Genomic DNA, 17858 nt, shown 5'->3' with positions numbered 1-17858 from the left:
GTCTATGCATGGACCTTGGTAGCTCTACCAAGCTAGGCTCAGCTACCTGTCTTCAATTTGTCAAAAAGACAAGCAAGACAAAGCAGTGAAAGCGGTTTACTCAATATGGTCACACTAGGAAGAGGAGTAAGTAAAGGGGTTCAACCACTAACACGACGTTCAGAATATTTTAAAGGTCATGAGATGTGCATAAGTAAGGAGTCCTGGTAGCTACAATCATAAGTAGCCCCACTCATCACAGTCAGGACTGTGTGAAATCCTGCCCTAACTCTCCCACTGGCCAAGGCCCTAGTCCTTTCCTTGTTCTCAGCAGAAGACTCCTATCACAATTCCAATCCTTTGAGTCCATTGTCTCAACACTCTTATAGCTGAAGGGGATGGCATAAACACATACTCTCCTGCAATAACATGTGTACATTTCTTCCTAATATAGCCATACACAGCTCATTCTATAGTGTGATTCGAATTGTGTTTGGTACATCTTACACTAAAAACAGTTAATAAAAAGTTATTTAAATATTAAAATTAGGGCTAGAGAGATGGCTCAGCATTTAAGACCACTTGCTCTTGCTGATGACCCTGGTTCATTTTCCAGCCAGCACTCACATGGTAGCTCATAAACCATGCATTATTCCAGTTCCAGGGGATCTGACATCCTCCTAGAGTGCGCGCGCACACACCACGTGCACATATATGCTGATAAAACACCCATACATAGAAAATAAGTCTAAGAAAAAAAACTTAAATATTTGAATGACACTGGTGGGATTTTTTGTCTTAAAATTTTAATTTAAAATAAGCTGCAGAAATTCTGCAAATTCTGAAAACAGGAATTAGTGAATTCAGAATACATAATTGCCATCCTCAGACCCTAACTCTAGAATTTAACAGCCAATCCAAGTTCTTCTCCAGACCAGAGAATTCTAGTACTCACTTCCCATGTGAGGGTTTTTGTTATATACATGTGTGTATGTGTATAGTATATATATATGTGTGTGTGTGTGTGTGTGTGTGTGTGTGTGTGTATTATATACTTATTATTGTGTATGCCTGTCAGAAGACAACTTTTACGGTTAGTTCTCTCTTTCCGCTTTTGACATTGGTCTCAGAGATCAAATTCAGGTCGCGAGGTTTTATTTAGCAAGAAGCACTCTTTGCTCCTCACTCTCGACAGAAGCCATCTCGCCAGCCTACATACATTTTTTTTTTCAAGTAGGGAAAATATTGACTGTTCTTTTTTGTTTTTTGTTTTTTTTTCTGAATCTGTCTTCAGCCTAGAATCGCAATCAGAAAGGACAGAAATCCTTTCAACACGGTTTCCCCGCAGCTTTCTCCAGCAATAAGGCCACGCCGCCGCTGCCTATTCAAAGCTTCTCATAGTTTGCTGGCATGAGTGACAGCACCAAAGAGCCTTTGTAATTCTCCACTTCTCCGGCTTTTCAAGGTATTTAAAACCGAGTCCGCTGCATCTATCCTTGAGACACTACTCCTAACTCTTGATTTGAACAGCCGTGGAGAAAGAAAACAGAAGTTCAGAGCCGCAGTACCGGGCGCAGGGCACGGTTTCAATTCAGTGGGTACCGGAGCTGCTGCAGTCCCAAATTCCAGGAGCTGAAAAGGTAGTTGTCGGACGCGAAAGAGCCAGGGCGCAGGCGCGCTCAGGTTCCGCCCATTTCGGGAGGTCCGGTGCTTATTGGCCCGGAATCCCGGTGCAGCCCTATGAGGGGTAGTTACGTGCCTCGGGGCGTGGCTACGCCTCCCTGTCCTTGCTGGTGAGAGCGGTTTGTCTTGGCCTTGTGGTGTGCGGGGACCGCTTCTCCAGGTTGGTATCCGGCGGTTGGCTTGCCGACCTCTCAGCATCTCGGCCCACTCTCCTTCCCTAGGAGACCGTGGGACCGAATCGGCCATCGCCGAGTGCTCGGCCCCGGAAGCTCCGGCTTGAGGGTCCAGTCACCGGAAGTGCCGCCCTGGGCGGCGGAGTAAGCGTTCAGCGGGTCCTCGAGGTCCTTGGCCGTGAGAGGGGTCCGGGCCAGGCGCGGCGCCCTTCTTGTCGCTGTCAACGAAAAGTTGGGAGGAGAAACCTGTGAGACTGTCCTGGAGGTAGTAATGGAGCCAGGCTCGAATGCAGTCTGGAGCCTTCCTGAATGTCTAGACAACCATGGGCACTGGGGGGACCCTCCCCCAGCCTTAAGGGCGGAGATTAGTTGAGTTCCCCGGAATCTGCAGAATCTGTTTGCTCAAAGCATTCCATAGTCATTTATTTTTAGCAGCCTTGGTCCTGTGTAACATTGCATTCATGAATCGTATTCCTACAGGTTTTAGTGCACGAGGAATGAATCCTTGATCTCAGAAGTTGAAATAATAATGCGCCTATCAGTCACCTGAGCGTTTGAGGTAGAGGTAGGAGGATAGGGAATTAAAAGCCAGTTTAAGCTGCCTAGCGATTTTGAAGCTAGCCTAAGCTACGTGAGACTCTCCCCGTCTTAACAGCAAGAAAAACAAGGCCCAGGGCTTTGTTCTGAACTTAAAAATCTCTCAGCTAGAAGAATTCTTGTTATTTTGTGTAGAGCAGGTCAGAAAGAAACGGCTTCTTGAAGGAGGAACGGAAACATTAGAATGAGCAAAATTTTGCTGAAGGATGATGTCAGGATTGGAGAGTGCATGGGACATTATTTAAATGGCCTACTGTTAAAAGGAAAAATGTAAGCTTTGCAGTCATGCTCATTCAACATTGCTGCTTTTTTCCTCTAGGAGAGGGAAGAATTAAATATTATGAGTACTTCTGGATTAGAGACCTTGTGGATCTGAAAAAAATAAATCGTTGGGTTCTTGTTAAGGTAAGTGGCATACATCTGTTTCTATATAAATGTGAATTTTGGAGTAGGGATGGGACAAGAAAGAAGGTAAAACATACTTGGGAAAAGGAAAAGGGTCTTTCTGGTGACTAACATAGTGGCCCTTTGATAACCTTTCAGTACACCTATTTTTCTAACAGGCATACACAGCAGATTTGCAACAATTGTCCTTCTTTTGATTTACCATACAAAGAAGGCAGTGTGCCCAATGCTCAGACAGGCTCTAGGATGGATATTTAAACCTGGCTCTGTTACTTAACTGCCTGTGAGTTCTTGTGTAATTAGGTAACTGTCATAGCAACAGGTTTTCTATCAGTAAGATGGTGGTAATATTTGATTTTACAGTGTTCTTGGGAGGATTAAATGTCCATAATCCATGTAATCAATGAAAATTGAGGCAACCCCTGGTCTGAGGCTGTACAGCAAGTATGGTTTTTAAGACAATACGTTAAATACTTACTGTTTGATCATCCCATATATCCTTTAACCGAAAAGAATCTTGAGCTCTGAAGTTTTGTTGCTTAGCCTGTCTATTTGAACTTTTGTCTGCTCTTCGCTTATGAAATGGAGTCTGGTGTTGCTCGTGAAAAAAACAAAACAAAACAAAAACCAGAAGTCCTCCCTTCCTAGGAGGGGTAAAGGAAGCATGTTAGAGACAGTAGCCTGGAGTAAGGATTTGGAGGATGGGTTTGTGTTTGCCAGATGCACATTGGAGACCCAAGGATAATGATACTCCTTTTTCAGTCTGAGACTTGGCTACTTGTTGTTTTTTTAATTGTTTAACAGATGCATTCTAAATGTTACAGATATTGCAGTAACCAAAAGACAAAACCCTAACCATAGTAGATGTTATGCTCTAGTAGGAGAGACAGACAAGGGAACGTACATAAAGTACATCTCTTAATGTTGGATAGTGATGCTGTAAGGTGGTGTGAAGGGCCATGAAGGTGTGTTGCTTTTTTAGGTAGTAAGTTTCAGGCTACTTAAATCGGATAATGGAGAAAGCTACATTGAGGAACAGTGGTTCCTCTACCTAAAGTAGAGGATTTTCTACCTAAAGTAGAAAAACAACATATTTTGAGGTGCCTGAGAGGATGAAAATGGCAAACATTCCATAGTATGGAGGGCAGTAAAACTTTGGATTTTATTGTAAATGTGTGGGAAGTATCATATTCTGTTTTGAAGACTGACAGCCAGATCATATTTTATTTGCATACGAAAATTGTTTCCTGGTTTAAAATTGGTTTTCTGTTTGTTTTTCTTGTGCATCATAATTTCTTGGCTACTGAGAGCAGTTGTGATGTCTTGGGCTGGTAGTTTAATAAGATAATCTGATTCATTTCCCAAACTATGAGCAAACTCAGTTAAATAGCTGAGGCAGGAGGATTGGAAGTTACAAAACTAGCTTGGGTAACCTAGGGAAGACCTTTCTCAAAGTGTAAAAAGGATAGGGCATATAGCTCAGTGGTGGAGTATGATGTGTGTGCAGCCTTTGGGTTCAATCCCTATCACCATGAGACAGTTAAAGAACAACATACTGTATTTTTGTTTGAACATTTCTATATTTTAGCTCAACAAAGATATTGTAGGCTGTTTTGCAAATCATGATATCTACCATGTCTCCTGATTGCATTCAGTGATGAATGGTATCTAGAACCTAGAATCTTAGTATTTAATATGTGCATTATTGCTGTGCTTGGGAGCTGACATTACTAGGATGGAAAACCCTTTTCATGTGTACATTGTACAGCTTCTCTAGACAGTACAAACTGTGACCTCATTCTCATACTGCCCTTTAATTCCAGCTAACCACAGTACAGAGTTCATTCTAATCTTGTTCTTTTCTATTTGTAATTTCCTTCTGTAACTGAGGGGAATCTATGTTCCCTTATCCAACTCTGGTATACATACTAACTAGTATGTACTATGAGGAAAAGCCCCATAAATAAGGTTCAGTAATTGTGTATATACAGTTTGGGAGGCTGTGTACCTCTAATTGAAGTACTTGGGGTGGGAGTCTTAGGCAAGCAGATCAGAAAACAAGACCCACCTGAGCTATATAATGAGCCAATTTCTTAAAAAAAGGTAAAAGAAAATTAAAAATAATTATTGTCTTTAGCTTGAGTTTATATAGTCTCATACTATGTAAGAGTTATTTTTTTTTTTTTCTACTTTTGGGTGTTCATGTTATTTGTTTGAAATGAACTGTCTTTTGGTTTGTTTTAAAATGGGGTCTCAGTTTGTAGGCCAAGCAGGCTTGGAATTTTATAGCCAAGGCTAGCCTCAAATATTTACCAGTTCTTCTCATGCTCCAAGTACTAGGAGTATAGATGTGAGTCATCACACTCGGGTGTCATTTGCTTTCATGTGTCATTTTGCAGCTCCTTGGCACTGCTAGTGATAAGGGCCTAGGGCCCTACATATGCTGCACTACAGAGACCTATCCCAGGCCACCCATTTATTTCTGTTAAGTATATATGTATGTAGAAATGTGTTCTTAGAGAAATATGGCACTTCATCCTTTGGTTCACATCAGTTCTGTCCTCTTAGGTTTTGATCCCATTTTCACCTATCTTGTGATGATGCAAATAAGACATTAACATTAGTTTCTTATTTTTTCCTAATTTATTTTTGACAAAGTTTATAAGTACATTTTTAAAAATATTTTTAAAATATAGTTTTAAATAGGATTTTTTAAATTTCTGATTTCTTACACAAACTACAGCATTTGCTTGCACTTTAAAATTTTTACAGTTGAATGCTTGGGAGTGGTGGCACACACTTAATCCCAGCATTTGAGAGACAATGTCAGGTGTGTTTGAGGCCAGCTTGGTCTCAAGAGAGAGTTCCAGGACAGCCAGGGTTACATAGAGAAACTGTCTTGAAAAACCAAAACAAAAAATATCTTTAAAAATTTACATTTGGAGTTGGAGAGACAGCGCAGCTGTTAAGGACATTTTCAAAGGACCCAGGTTTGGTTACCAGTACCCACTTGAACTAACAATAGGTTGTAACTACAACTCCATAGGATTTGATGCATTCATTCTGGTCTCTTTGGGCATTGCACATAGATGGTGCATGTACACGGTGCATGGTTTGAATGACAATGGCCCCCACAGGTTCATATTTGAATACTTGGCTCCCAGGTGGTGGAACTGTTTGGAAATGATTAGCAGTCATGGCACTGGAGGTGTGTCACTGAGGCTGGGCATTGAAGTTTCAAAATATGTCATTCCTACTTAGTTCTTTCTGCCTTCTACTTACAGATCATGATGTAAGCTCCCAGATATTCCTGACATCATGCCTTTGTTCCACCATCATGGATTCTAGCTCTCTAAAATCATAAACCCAAATTAAATGCTTACTAATTGCCCTGGTGTCTTATCACAGCAATAGAAAAATAAGATAGTGCATATACATTTGTGCAGGGAAGAAGACTCATACACATAAAATATAAGTAAATCATAAACAAACCAAAGGGTGTGGCAGAGAGGAGGGAAAACAACTTTACAGTTTGGGCTGGAGAGATGGCTCAGCAGTTAAGATTGCTTCCTGCTCTTCCAAGAGGACCTGAGTTCAGTTTCAAGCATTGTCACAACTGCCTATAATTCAGTATAGGGGGACCCTTTTCTGGCCTCTTCCTGCACCTGCACTCATGTAGCATACAGAGACATAGAAAGAAAGAAAAATGATTTTGGTATGGGTGTTTTGCTGGCTAGTTTTATGTCTGTTTGATACAGCTAGAATCCTTTTAAAAGAGAGACCTTGGGAAAATACCTCCACCAGATTGACCTATGGACAAACCTGTGGTGTTTGATAATGTGGAAGGTCCCAGCTAAATTGTAGATGAGGCCAGCCTTGGGCTAGGGGTCCTAGGTGCTATAAGAAAGAATGCAGGCTTGTGTAAGCCATGGAGTGCAGCCTGGTACGCAGCAGTTCTCCATGGCCGCTCTTATCAGCTCCTGTCTTCATTTTTGCCAGTGCTCTTAACTAACTACTGAGCCATCTCTCCAGCCTATGTGCTAGTGATTGTTAACCACAGGTCTTTACATTCTAGGCAAAAACCATGCAAGATTTTTGTTGGTGGTTTTGTTTTTTTTGTTTTGTTTTGTTTTTGTTTTTGTTTTTTTTTGAGGCAGTTTCACCAAGTTGCCTCGACTGGCTTTGAACCTGTTCTTTGGCTCAGATAAGCCTTGAACTTTTATGATCCTCTTTATTCTCCCAAGTAGCTGGGATTAAAAGCTTCCCTCATCCCAAGGCCAGGCAAAGTACCAGTATTTTAATTTATAATTAAAATTATAAGAGCTAGAGAGATGACCGAGTAGTTTAGAACACTTGTTGCTCTTGAAGAAGGTTCGGGTTCTATTCCAAATTATACGGTGGCTCACAGTTCCAGGGGATTCTTCTCTGCCTTCTTTGACCAGGCATGAACTGTTGAACGTACATACATGCAGGCATAAAGGTGAACAAAACATTCACACACATAAAATAAGAATATTTTTTAAAGGGACTTTGTTCTGTTCTATAGTTCATTGATTTCTAAGTTTATGTTCCTTCTTTTCTTCAACTTATTATTTCTCAGTATTTGACCTAAGAGTTATGTTTATTTAATTCTTTTAACTGTTTTTCTTCCAGTACCTATACACTTAATGGTTATCCTTTCTAGAGTTGAGTTGATGAGATTCCAAAAGAAAATACATTTGTTTTTTTTTTTTTTAATTTTTTTGAAATTTCATTTCATGTATATGAGTGTTTTGCCTGCATGTATGTTTGTGCAGCATGTGCGTGCCTGGGGCCTCTGCACAAGGGTATTGGGTACTTTTGAACTAAGGTTCTAGATAGAGGGTTAGACACCATATGAGTGGTAGGAATTGAACTTGGGTCCTCTGGAAGAGCAGCAGATACCCTTAATAGCTGAGCTATTTCTGCACCTCTTATTTGCCGTTGTTTTTTTTTTTTTTTAAAGATGTATTTATCCATTTAGTATGTATGAATACACTGTTGCTGTCTTGAGACACACCAGAAGAAGGTATTGGATCCCATTACGGATGGCTGTGAGCCTCCATGTGGTTGCTGGGAATTGAACTTGGGACCTCTGGAAGAGCAGTCAGTGCTCTTAACCGCTGAGCCATCTCTCCATACCCTCATTTGCCATTTTTAAGGGAAATGTTTATTCACTGTTAAGTCCGTTATATGTAAATGATCTTTTATACTTGTGTTTTGCAGAAAGCTGTTTTTTTTAATTTTGATTTTCTCAAGACATAAAGTGAAGGCTGCTTTTCATCTGTCTGCACTATCGGTAAGCTACAGTTTTCTCCAGTCTTATAAAATGGACCTTCTCCTTTTCAGACTGCATCTCACCAGAGTATGCGGGAAAATTGATTTTTAAAAAAAAATTCTATTTTTTAATTATTATATTATGTTATTGGTGATTTTCTTGCATGAAGGTCTGTGCACTGTGTAGGCCTGTTGCCCATGGGAGCCAGAAGAGTGTTGATGCCCTGGAACTGGAGTTACAGAAGGTGAGCTGTCATATGGGTGCTGGGAATCAAACGTGGGTACTCGGGAGGAATTGCCAGTTTTAACTGCTGAGCCATCTTTAGCCCAAGGAAATAGAATTCCTTTGGAAATCCATTTATGACAGCAAGTGCTTCTTAAACACTGGCTATATACTTAGTACTACTCTATTAGGGAAAGAACACTAAAAGCATCTTTCCTATATTTAACAGTATACAACAAGCTAATAAATGAATTATAGAGTGTATTAGAGTGTGATAAGTGCTCTGGAGAAGGATAAGACAGGAAAGGTGAGGTAACTTTGTCATTGGAGATTCACAATATTTAAATAGTGTGGCTGGAAACAGTTTGATTAAGAAGTGATAAATGAAAAAATAATTATTGGGGTATTAAGATATTGGCCATACCTGGAGCAAGAACACCAAAGTCGGAAGAAAGAAAGGGCACAAATCCCAAGTCAAGTATGTGTGGAAGAGAAACGGCTTAGGAAGCCATTGTGGCTGGATGAGATCCTGTAAGAAGACTGAGAAAGAAGTCAGAGAGTGGCAGGGCAGCTCCAGTTGGGACTCGGGCTATTGTAAAGATTTGGGTAGAAGAAAAAAATACTGAAAGAACAGGAGTACGTAATCTAGCTTTCTGTCTTAACAGGATTATGCTGGCTGCAGAGTAGAGAGTGTAGAGAAGGTTCCAATACACAGATGGGGCTTGTTAGCTTATAGAACTGCTTTAAAAAACCTACTATCGCCTGAGTGCTTCAGACAACCAAATTTTGCTCTTTTTTTCCCACACTCTGAAGACTAGAAATCCAGTATCGGTTTGTCTGGAAGTTGCCTTGCCTTACAACAGCTGCTTCCTCACTGTCCTCAGAGCCTTCAGTCTGGCTGTGCTTCTTTGCCAACTCTGGGTATCTTCATACGACCTCAGTTAGTCATTCTTTAAAAGATCAGATGACCAAATATATCACATTTTGAGATGGTAGGGATTAGGAATGGCATGCAGTTAGGCCTGTAACAGAGAAGAATCGGCTAAGAAGTAATTACAATAATCCACAGAAATAAAAGTGGTTTGGACCAGATTGGTATCAGCAGAAATTGATGAAAAGTGGTTGGATATGGATTTATGAATTTTTAAATGAAGCCAACAAATTCTTGACACCTTGATTGTGAGGTATAAAACAAAAGAGAATGCAGGGTGATCTTTCAAACTTTTGGATGAATTGAGAGCTTTCTGTCAGTGTAAAGAAAGCCTTTGCTTGCTTACTTTGACTGTAAGGCAAGATTAGATTCTAGACAGGTGCTAGGCTCTCTTTTCTCTAAACTCAGCCTCATAAAAGAAAGTAGGAATAATATTCTCTGATGTTTTAGGATTAGAGGATTGAGTGTAACAGGGACAAAATATGCTCTTTGCTCAAGACATTGTTAGTGATTTTTCGGATAACTTTCCTAAAAGGCCTTTGGTGAGTAGACAAGCAAATGAGTGTTTGCTGTGGATTCCTCCCACCAGGCAGTCTGTTAGCACTCTGACACCACTGTGCATCAATAGACAAAGTGAACTTTGATTCACCATCTTGGTTAGAAAAGCATATAGAAGTATCTGCTTATGTGATGAGAGTGGGTATTTTATTGTCTAACAAGGATTCATTTGATAGGTGTATTTTCACTTCTAGGATACTAGCAGATGAAGAGAGAAAAAGGGCTTAGAGTGTGAGGAGTTTTTCTGTGATGCCAGGAGACCTCTGACTGAAAGCAGCTACCATGCAGAATGTTGAAGATCTGGACACAATCACTGTTTAGCACAACTATGTCTGTGATATTTAGTTCACATTTCTCAAAGATTATTTGCCTCTTGTTATACTTGCTAGCCTTACAGCACATTGGTGTCTCACTCTGTCCCTCTGTAGTGCAAAGCTACAAAAGCTACATTTTCTACATATCTGTTTGCCTTGTATTCAGCTCTCATATTCTTCAAAGCTAAATTTTAAGACTTTTCCAAGTGATTTTTGGGACACTGGCATCTATTTATAGGTATTTTTTCTATTGATTAAATTTATCATTCACTGCAATAAGCAAGAGCAATGTCTTTGCTTTTCATAAGGAAATAATAAAAAATGCTGAATGAAAATTAGAAAACTGGAGTTAGTAAATTGATGAAATAAGAAGTCATCTATTGTCTCATTAGCAGAGGTAAACATGACCCTATGTGCCCTTGAGATCCTTTTGGGGTGTTTTCTCCAAGTTCTCCATTTTATTTTTTAGTGTGCTGTATTTGGCGAGCTTTTCCATTTGCTAACATGTCATTGTGAGTTTTGATATTTTTTTTCATTTACAGTTTTATATGTAGGCTCTAGGCCAGTATCTGTTTCTTGAATATTTAGCCTTTATGATAAATTGTGAACACACTTCCTAGAAAAATAGATTTAAAGTGAGCAACAAATGATCTGTAGGTTATATAGGAGTCTATAGATGCCAAATAAGAAGATCTGTTGTAAATTTGAGAACTTTGCATGTACCAGGTATTATCCTAGGTGGTAAACAGCAGTGAACAGACTGAATAATAGTAATGGAAACGTGTGTGGGGATTCTTGTCTATTAGGCTCATATTCAGCATAGAAAAATCAAATAGATGGAAAGGGCGTTATGTGAGTTGGGATGGTGCATAAGGTGGTCAGAAAAGGCCCCAGTGAGAATGTGATACAGTTGAGCAAAGATTTAAATGAGGTAAGAGAGCAGCTTTGAAGACAGCCTTGAGGAGAGTCCTTAGGCAAGGAGGGAGGGATAAGAGATGAAGGACATGAAGACCCTGAAATGGAAATAGTTCTGCTTTCTTGAACCATGACCAAGACCAGGGTGACCAGAGTAGAGGAACAGTACAGAAATGACTCAAGCTGGGAGCTAGGGGTCAAGTGTCCTTAGTGTTTGTAGTTTTCTAAAGGAATCTAGGTACAAGTTAAGGGTGAATGTCTAATTGGAATATGTATGTTCCAGAAACTTTTTTTTTTCTTTTGGTGTGTTCTAATATAAAGGAGAACAAAACGGGGAGAGTAGTTTGAGGATGAGGTGGCTGAGAGAAGTTGCTGGTTGTGCTTTTTGTTTTTATTTTGTTTTGTTTTTTAAGAAGAGAGAGGATAGCCTCTTTACTAACTAGAATGATCCTGTAGAAAGGATAAATCGATGATGCAGAAGAGTGATGGCAGAATGGCTGTCAGGATGCAGTTGTGAGGAAAGCAGATGGAGGCCCAAACATAGATGAACGTTTGTGGATTGAGCAGGAGCAGCTTGGCATCTTTGGTGAGAGTTGGAAGCGAGCTGCTTCAGCACGCCTGTAGGCAGTTTGCTAGGTGCGGGCAGTGGCACAGGGAGGGGTGCTGTTGGGCTTTACACTGATGAGTGTGCTTCAGTCTCGTTCTGCTTGCTCACTTTGATTCTCTTAGTAAAATACGGTGAAAAGTTATATTTACATCACTAAATAAGTCATTGATGTTTTATGAAAAAGGTTACACAAGACAGACAGTAAGTGTGAAGGACTGGGAGGCACATCTTCAGTTTGTTCACTTCCTAAACCAGTGTACTGCTTATCAGACCTGTCCTGACTTCCCAGCTAAATGAATGGAAAAGAGCAGCTCAGGGTAACCTTTTGTTTATTTACTTATGTGTGTAAATGTGTGCACATGGAGGATTCTGTGGGAATCAGTTTTCTTCTTTCCCCATGTAAGCCCAGGGGATCAAGCTCAGGCCAATGGGCTTGCTGCTTCTCACTGAAGTATCATTCTGGCCCAGAGCCTTGGGTTTCAAATTGCCAGGTTCATAAAAGAATGAGTTCCTATTGGTAGTTTATCATATGCAATGTCTATCATGTTTGTAATAATAGAGAAGAAAACCATAGATTGAGCATCCCTCAATCCAAAATTTTAAAATATGAAGTACTCCTAAATTTGAGTTATTTTGAGTGTCAAACTGATGCCATGAAAATTTCAAATCACAAGCTTTATTTTAGTCACAAAGTTATTAAAAATATATGAGGGCTGGTCAGATGGTTCAGTGGGTAAAAATGTTTCTCATGGAATTTGACCCCTAGGGTGCACAGAAAAGTGGAAGAAAAGAACAAACTCCTCAGAGTTGTCCTCTGACTCCAGTCATGTGCTGTAGCTTGGGTACAACAAGACTTTGTTTTTAATTTAAAAATACTTTGTGAGAGGCTGGAGAGATGGCTCAGAGGTTAAGAGCACTGTCTGCTCTTCCAGAGGATCCAGGTTCAGTTCCCAGCACCCACATGGCAGTTTACAATTGTCTAGAACTCCAGTTCCAGGGCATCTGTCACTCTCACACAGACACATGCAGGCAAACGCACCAATTCACATAAAAAATTTAAAAACAAAACATTTATGAATTTATCTTCAGGTCCTGTGTATAAGATGAGTATGAAACCTGAATGAGTGTTGTGTTTAGACAGGCATCCCATCCCCAGAGCAACTCTTTATGTATATACAGGTATTTCAAAATCTCAGATCCAAAAAATTCTGTCTCCAGGTATTCTGGATCAGGTGTCCATGTAGAATTTACAGTTTATCCTCCCCTGTCTTTTCTAGTTTTCTCCCTCCCTTTCTTTGCATTTACTCTGTGTGTATGTAGGGGTAGGTGGGTGCTGCATGGTACCAGTGTGGATATTGGAGGACATGCAGTTCTCAACTTGTACCATGTAGATAGATTGTGGGAATAGAACTCTGGTCATCAGGTTTAGTAGCAAGCACCTTTATCCACCAAGCCATTTCACCAGCCCCAGTAAAGAGATTCTCTCAGTCTTTACTACAGTGATTTGGCTTTGAGGCTTCTTAGAGATAGAAATATAAATAATATTTCTATTTTGTCTCATAGGTTTGGAGGTACCAAGTAAGAAACTAATGTATATGATGCTGGAAACTTTTAAACACAAACTGCAAATGAATGAAAGGCTTAAAAAAGATATATTTTTGAAGTTACCAGAAAAATGACTATGAAAACAGGGATCAAGAAGACTGATGGAAAACCACTTAGGAGAGAACCATAGAAGATGTACACTTCAGAAGAGGAATGTAACCAGAGAACTCAAAAAAGGAAAACATACCATGTATGCCCTCAAAAGGGTGAAAAAGATTTATATTCGTGTACATGAGATTACTCAAATAGATAATCAAACATATCAGTGCCTTGAACGTGAACAAAACTTTTGTGAAAACTTAGCACGAATGTGTGAGAGAACATATACCGAGGAGAAACCTTATAGATGTGATATGTGTGAGAAAACCTTCATCCAAAGTTCAGATCTTATTTCCCACCAGAGGATCCATAATTACGAGAAACCTTATAAGTGTAGCAAATGTGAGAAGAGCTTTTGGCACCACTTAGCCCTTTCAGGACACCAGAGAACACATGCAGGTAAAAAGTTTTATACCTGTGACATCTGTGGCAAGAATTTTGGTCAGAGCTCTGATCTGCTTGTCCACCAGCGAAGCCATACAGGTGAAAAACCTTATCTGTGTAATGAGTGTGATAAATGCTTCAGTCGAAGTACAAATCTCATAAGGCACCGAAGAACTCACACAGGTGAGAAACCGTTTAAGTGTCTGGAATGTGAAAAAGCTTTTAGTGGGAAATCAGATCTTATTAGCCACCAAAGGACTCATACCGGTGAAAGGCCCTACAAATGCAATAAATGTGAGAAAAGTTACCGACACCGGTCTGCCTTCATTGTGCATAAAAGAGTTCATACTGGGGAGAAGCCGTACAAGTGTGGTGCCTGTGAGAAGTGCTTTGGCCAGAAATCAGACCTTATTGTACACCAGAGAGTCCATACAGGAGAGAAACCATATAAATGCTTGGAGTGTATGAGAAGTTTTACTCGAAGTGCCAACCTAATTAGGCACCAGGCAACTCACACTCATACTTTCAAATGCCTTGAATATGAGAAAAGTTTCAACTGTAGCTCAGACTTTATTGTACATCAGAGAATTCATATGGAAGAAAAACCACATCAATGGTCTATGTGTGAGAGTGACTTCCTCCTAGGTATGGACTTCGTTGCCCAGCAGAAAATGAGGGCTCAAACAGAGGAGCTCCATTATAAATACAGTGTATGTGATAAAACCTTTCATCATAGCTCAGCCCTTCTTCAACATCAGACAGTGCACATTGATGATGAATACATCTGTAACATGAGTGAAAAAGGGCTTGATCTAAGTTCTCACGCATCGGAAACCTCACGTGTGTCTTGACAAGATGTCATGTAACCTTAAAAATATATTTACATATCAGAATTCAATAAGTGAAAGACTCCTAGGTAAATTTCAGATTTCCCTTAGATCTCAGACTTCATTGGAGTTCAGAGAGTCTACAGTCTTAGGAACTGTAAGAAAAGTTTAAATGCAGAGAGTGGCCCTGTCAGGACACCTTTATTAGCCACAGTTGCCAAGAACTCCACAAATGCTCTGGGTTTTGGAAAACCATCACAAGATTCATACAGGTAGGAAGCCTTACAATGCAGTATGCGAGCTCTCCAGCAGGGTTAAGTCCTCATTTTTACAAGACAAGTCACACCAGAGAACAACCATGTAAATGTTTTGTATTGGCAGTACTTCAGACAGTGTGTATGTCTTATTGGATATCAGAAAAATCACCCTGGGGAGAAGCCCCAGACATTAGAGGAAAAAGCTTCTTACAGAACTCTGACTTCCTTACCTCTCAGACAAGCCATACTGGGGTAAATGGATATTTGGGTGTGGCGAAAACATGTGTTGGAGAGTCATACTTGGGTTTCCATCCTCCTAGATGAAAATCAGAGGAGCAATAAGTATCTGAATGAGGAAAGTTTATTAATGTTCAGCTCTTGGAGCATATCAGGGAACTCACATTAGTGAAAACCCGTAAATGCATTGTGTCTGAGAAGCTAGAAAGACGTCTTATTTAGTCAGGCCCCAGAGAATGAGTTCCTCAGAGGAGTTGTTCCAGTAAGAGATCTAATTGTGGGTGAGAATCTGTATATATGCTGTTCATAGTTGAACCACATTGTGGAAAAAAAAATGAAAAAACTAGACTTGTATGGAAATAATGTCCTAGCAACCCAAAAGCTTGTTCTGGAGGAGCCGGGGCAGGTCAGCGTGGATCTGGAGGGTAACTCAGGTAAAGATGCTTTTCTTTTGTCTCAGCCAATTAATGATTGCTTTAGTTTCACTTTAAAAATTTCATAAATCCAATAAAGGAAAGAACTGTAATCTTGTGTATAAGTAGGGTGTGGTTTATTGTTGGAAGAAAGCAGTGCTTTGAGTTTTGCTTCCTGTTTGGTTTTCCTGTGCGTTTCTTAAAATCTCATGGCTAGAATGGGAATGGTGTGTTACTAAGAAGCTAAAGAGTACTTAGTTTGGGTTAAAATTCTTAGCTTCCCTTTGGCATGATCAACCTCAGCAAAAACCAGAACACTCAGTTCTTTGCTTAGTGTTGACATCTGCCCTTAGAATTGTCCTAAGATGTCTAAAATTTCTTTTTGAGTTATCACTGGGGTCGTTGAAATTTCATATTTATAGATTAATTTATTTTCAAGTCAAAATTTTAGGACAAATTTTAGGATCCTGGTTATCATATTATAGTATTCAGGATTTTGTGACTTGCTTCATCTCTTTCAGTGATAGATACTTTAACAGCTGGCTTAGAGCAGAAGGAATAGGGGGCAAGTTGTAAGCCAGAGAAAGTAGAGGAGCGATGCAATGAAGCATTAAAAAAAAAAAAAAAGATTTATTTATTATTATACATAAGTACACTGTAGCTGTCTTCAGACACCAGAAGAGGGCGTCAGATCTCACTCCGGGTGGTTGTGAGCTACCATGTGGTTGCTGGGATTTGAACTCAAGGACCTTTGGAAGAGCAGTCAGTGGTCTTACCACTGAGCCATCTCGCTAGCCCAATGAAGCATTTTAATAGAGAAACAGGACACTGATTTTGAGGATCCTGACTCCAAAGCTAATGTCCTTCTTCAGTCTATTATCCTGATACTCGCAGCAATTAAGCTTCATAATGACATTTTTTTTTCATTTATTTCAGTTCTATCAAGGAAAGAAAAATACAATTTAATTCCAGAGACAGGATTGCAGTCAACACAATATAAGGTATATTCTTGGTTTGGAATGCAGGATTCAAATTGTTAGAAAAGTAGTCCGCAGATTGACCTGAAGTTTAAGGATAAATGTGTGTTTCCAGTCCAGTGGGGTAACTGATTGTCTTTCACACTCTTTGGATAGCTCATGACCCAAGCATTTGTCAAATGGTCACTTCTCATTTGCTTTCTTTGACTTAAAAGACTTAATTCAAATATATCAAGTTCCTGTATATTTGAGACTGTATAGAATTATAATTATTTTATTGCTAATCAATAATTGTCATGGTTTTAGTGTAAGTTCTCTAGTGAACTCCTGAATTCCAGGGGGTATTAGTGTTTGGAGTCACAAAATTATTCTGGTGCTACCTTACCTGTGACTGTAAGCTCTCGACCTGATAATTGTTTGATAATCATAATCCTGAGGCCAGTGAATTTAGCTCAGTAAAGAATCTGGTTCAAGTATTTTTCCTTTTTAGAAAACTGATTGTGTCAGTTGTTTTGTTCGATTTTGTTGGTTTGGTTTGGTTTGGTTTGGTTTGGTTTTCTGAGACTGGGTTTTTCTGTATAGCCCTGGCTGTTCTGGAACTAGCTATGTTGACCAGGCTGGCCTCAAACTTACAGAGCTCCTCCTGCCTCTGCCTCCCTAGTGCTAGGATTAAAGGCATGCACTACAACCACCTGTCTCTGTGTCAAATTTTTTGATCTAATATGTTCCAGTAATTTTATAAATAACTTTAGTACTATGAACAATTTATCCATTGTGATAAATACACATGAGATGCATATTTTTCTTTTTGGGGAAAATCATGCCTTATCACTAGTAAAAGTTTAAAATTGTGATATTTAATACTGGGTGTGTAACAATGGCAGTTTACAAAAGAAAAAAAAAAAGGTTATTATAATAGAAACACCATGGAGAAAGAGACAAACTTAAACCATCAGTAGGTTGGTGATTTACCCTTCCTTCAGCCTGTCTCACTGGGAATTGTCTATAGTCTGAAATTACCTTAATAGTGGACCATTCCTCAAACAGAACTTTGAGGATGTAAATCAGGCCTGAGGCCTTTTAACTGTAGTAAGAAGGGGTTGGTATTAAATAACATAACCTGAGGTTGGAGAAGACCACTTGGGAGCCTGTAACCAAAGCTAGAAGGTAACTTCTGGGATGGATGGAGTTCCCCTTGAAGCAGTGCCAACGCAAGTCTACCTCAGGTAAGTAGTCAGAGTAACTATTTCAAGATTTCAGAGCAAATGAGATAAATCATGTTCCATCCCATGTACTCCGCTATGCTTATTGGTTTTTTGTTGTTGTTGTTGTTGACCTTTAATTCTTAAATAAAGATTTGTTGTGAAATACTCCATTTT

At 39.6% G+C, this 17858-nt stretch overlaps 1 protein-coding gene and 1 long non-coding RNA gene across 5 annotated transcripts in view; one reads left to right on the top strand and one right to left on the bottom strand.

The window, feature by feature from the left end:
- The window catches only part of 4930586N03Rik (RIKEN cDNA 4930586N03 gene), a 72275-nt gene that overhangs the window by 14843 nt on the left and 39574 nt on the right, over positions 1-17858 (bottom strand). Inside the window, exon 3 of the long non-coding RNA NR_131052.1 lies at positions 15083-15168. This is a non-coding gene — a long non-coding RNA (RIKEN cDNA 4930586N03 gene). The remainder of the gene's footprint in view (positions 1-15082; positions 15169-17858) is intronic.
- Positions 1749-17854, top strand: Zfp322a (zinc finger protein 322A). 4 transcript variants are annotated; one of them, NM_001111107.2, is made up of 5 exons: positions 1749-1822; positions 2752-2837; positions 8082-8154; positions 8303-8377; positions 13244-17854. In NM_001111107.2, exon 5 carries the CDS (start codon positions 13387-13389, stop codon positions 14617-14619), a length of 1233 nt encoding a protein of 410 aa, NP_001104577.1. In that variant the 5' UTR covers positions 1749-1822; positions 2752-2837; positions 8082-8154; positions 8303-8377; positions 13244-13386; the 3' UTR covers positions 14620-17854. The 4 variants fall into 4 exon arrangements, with proteins under 4 accessions (NP_001104577.1, NP_001273084.1, NP_766174.1 ...); NM_001286155.1 differs by having other exon boundaries at positions 1749-2100; NM_172586.4 differs by lacking the exon at positions 8303-8377.

Source organism: Mus musculus, chromosome 13, assembly GCF_000001635.26.
Source record: "Mus musculus strain C57BL/6J chromosome 13, GRCm38.p6 C57BL/6J".
NCBI lineage: Eukaryota > Metazoa > Chordata > Mammalia > Rodentia > Muridae > Mus > Mus musculus.
Note: the sequence above shows the minus strand (reverse complement) of the source record. Positions and strands in the feature narration are given on the sequence as shown.

What these genes read in the sequence shown, in the direction of transcription:
- Zfp322a (NM_172586.4), top strand. Translation starts at nt 13,387, where the DNA reads ATGGAAAACCACTTAGGAGAGAACCATAGAAGATGTACACTTCAGAAG.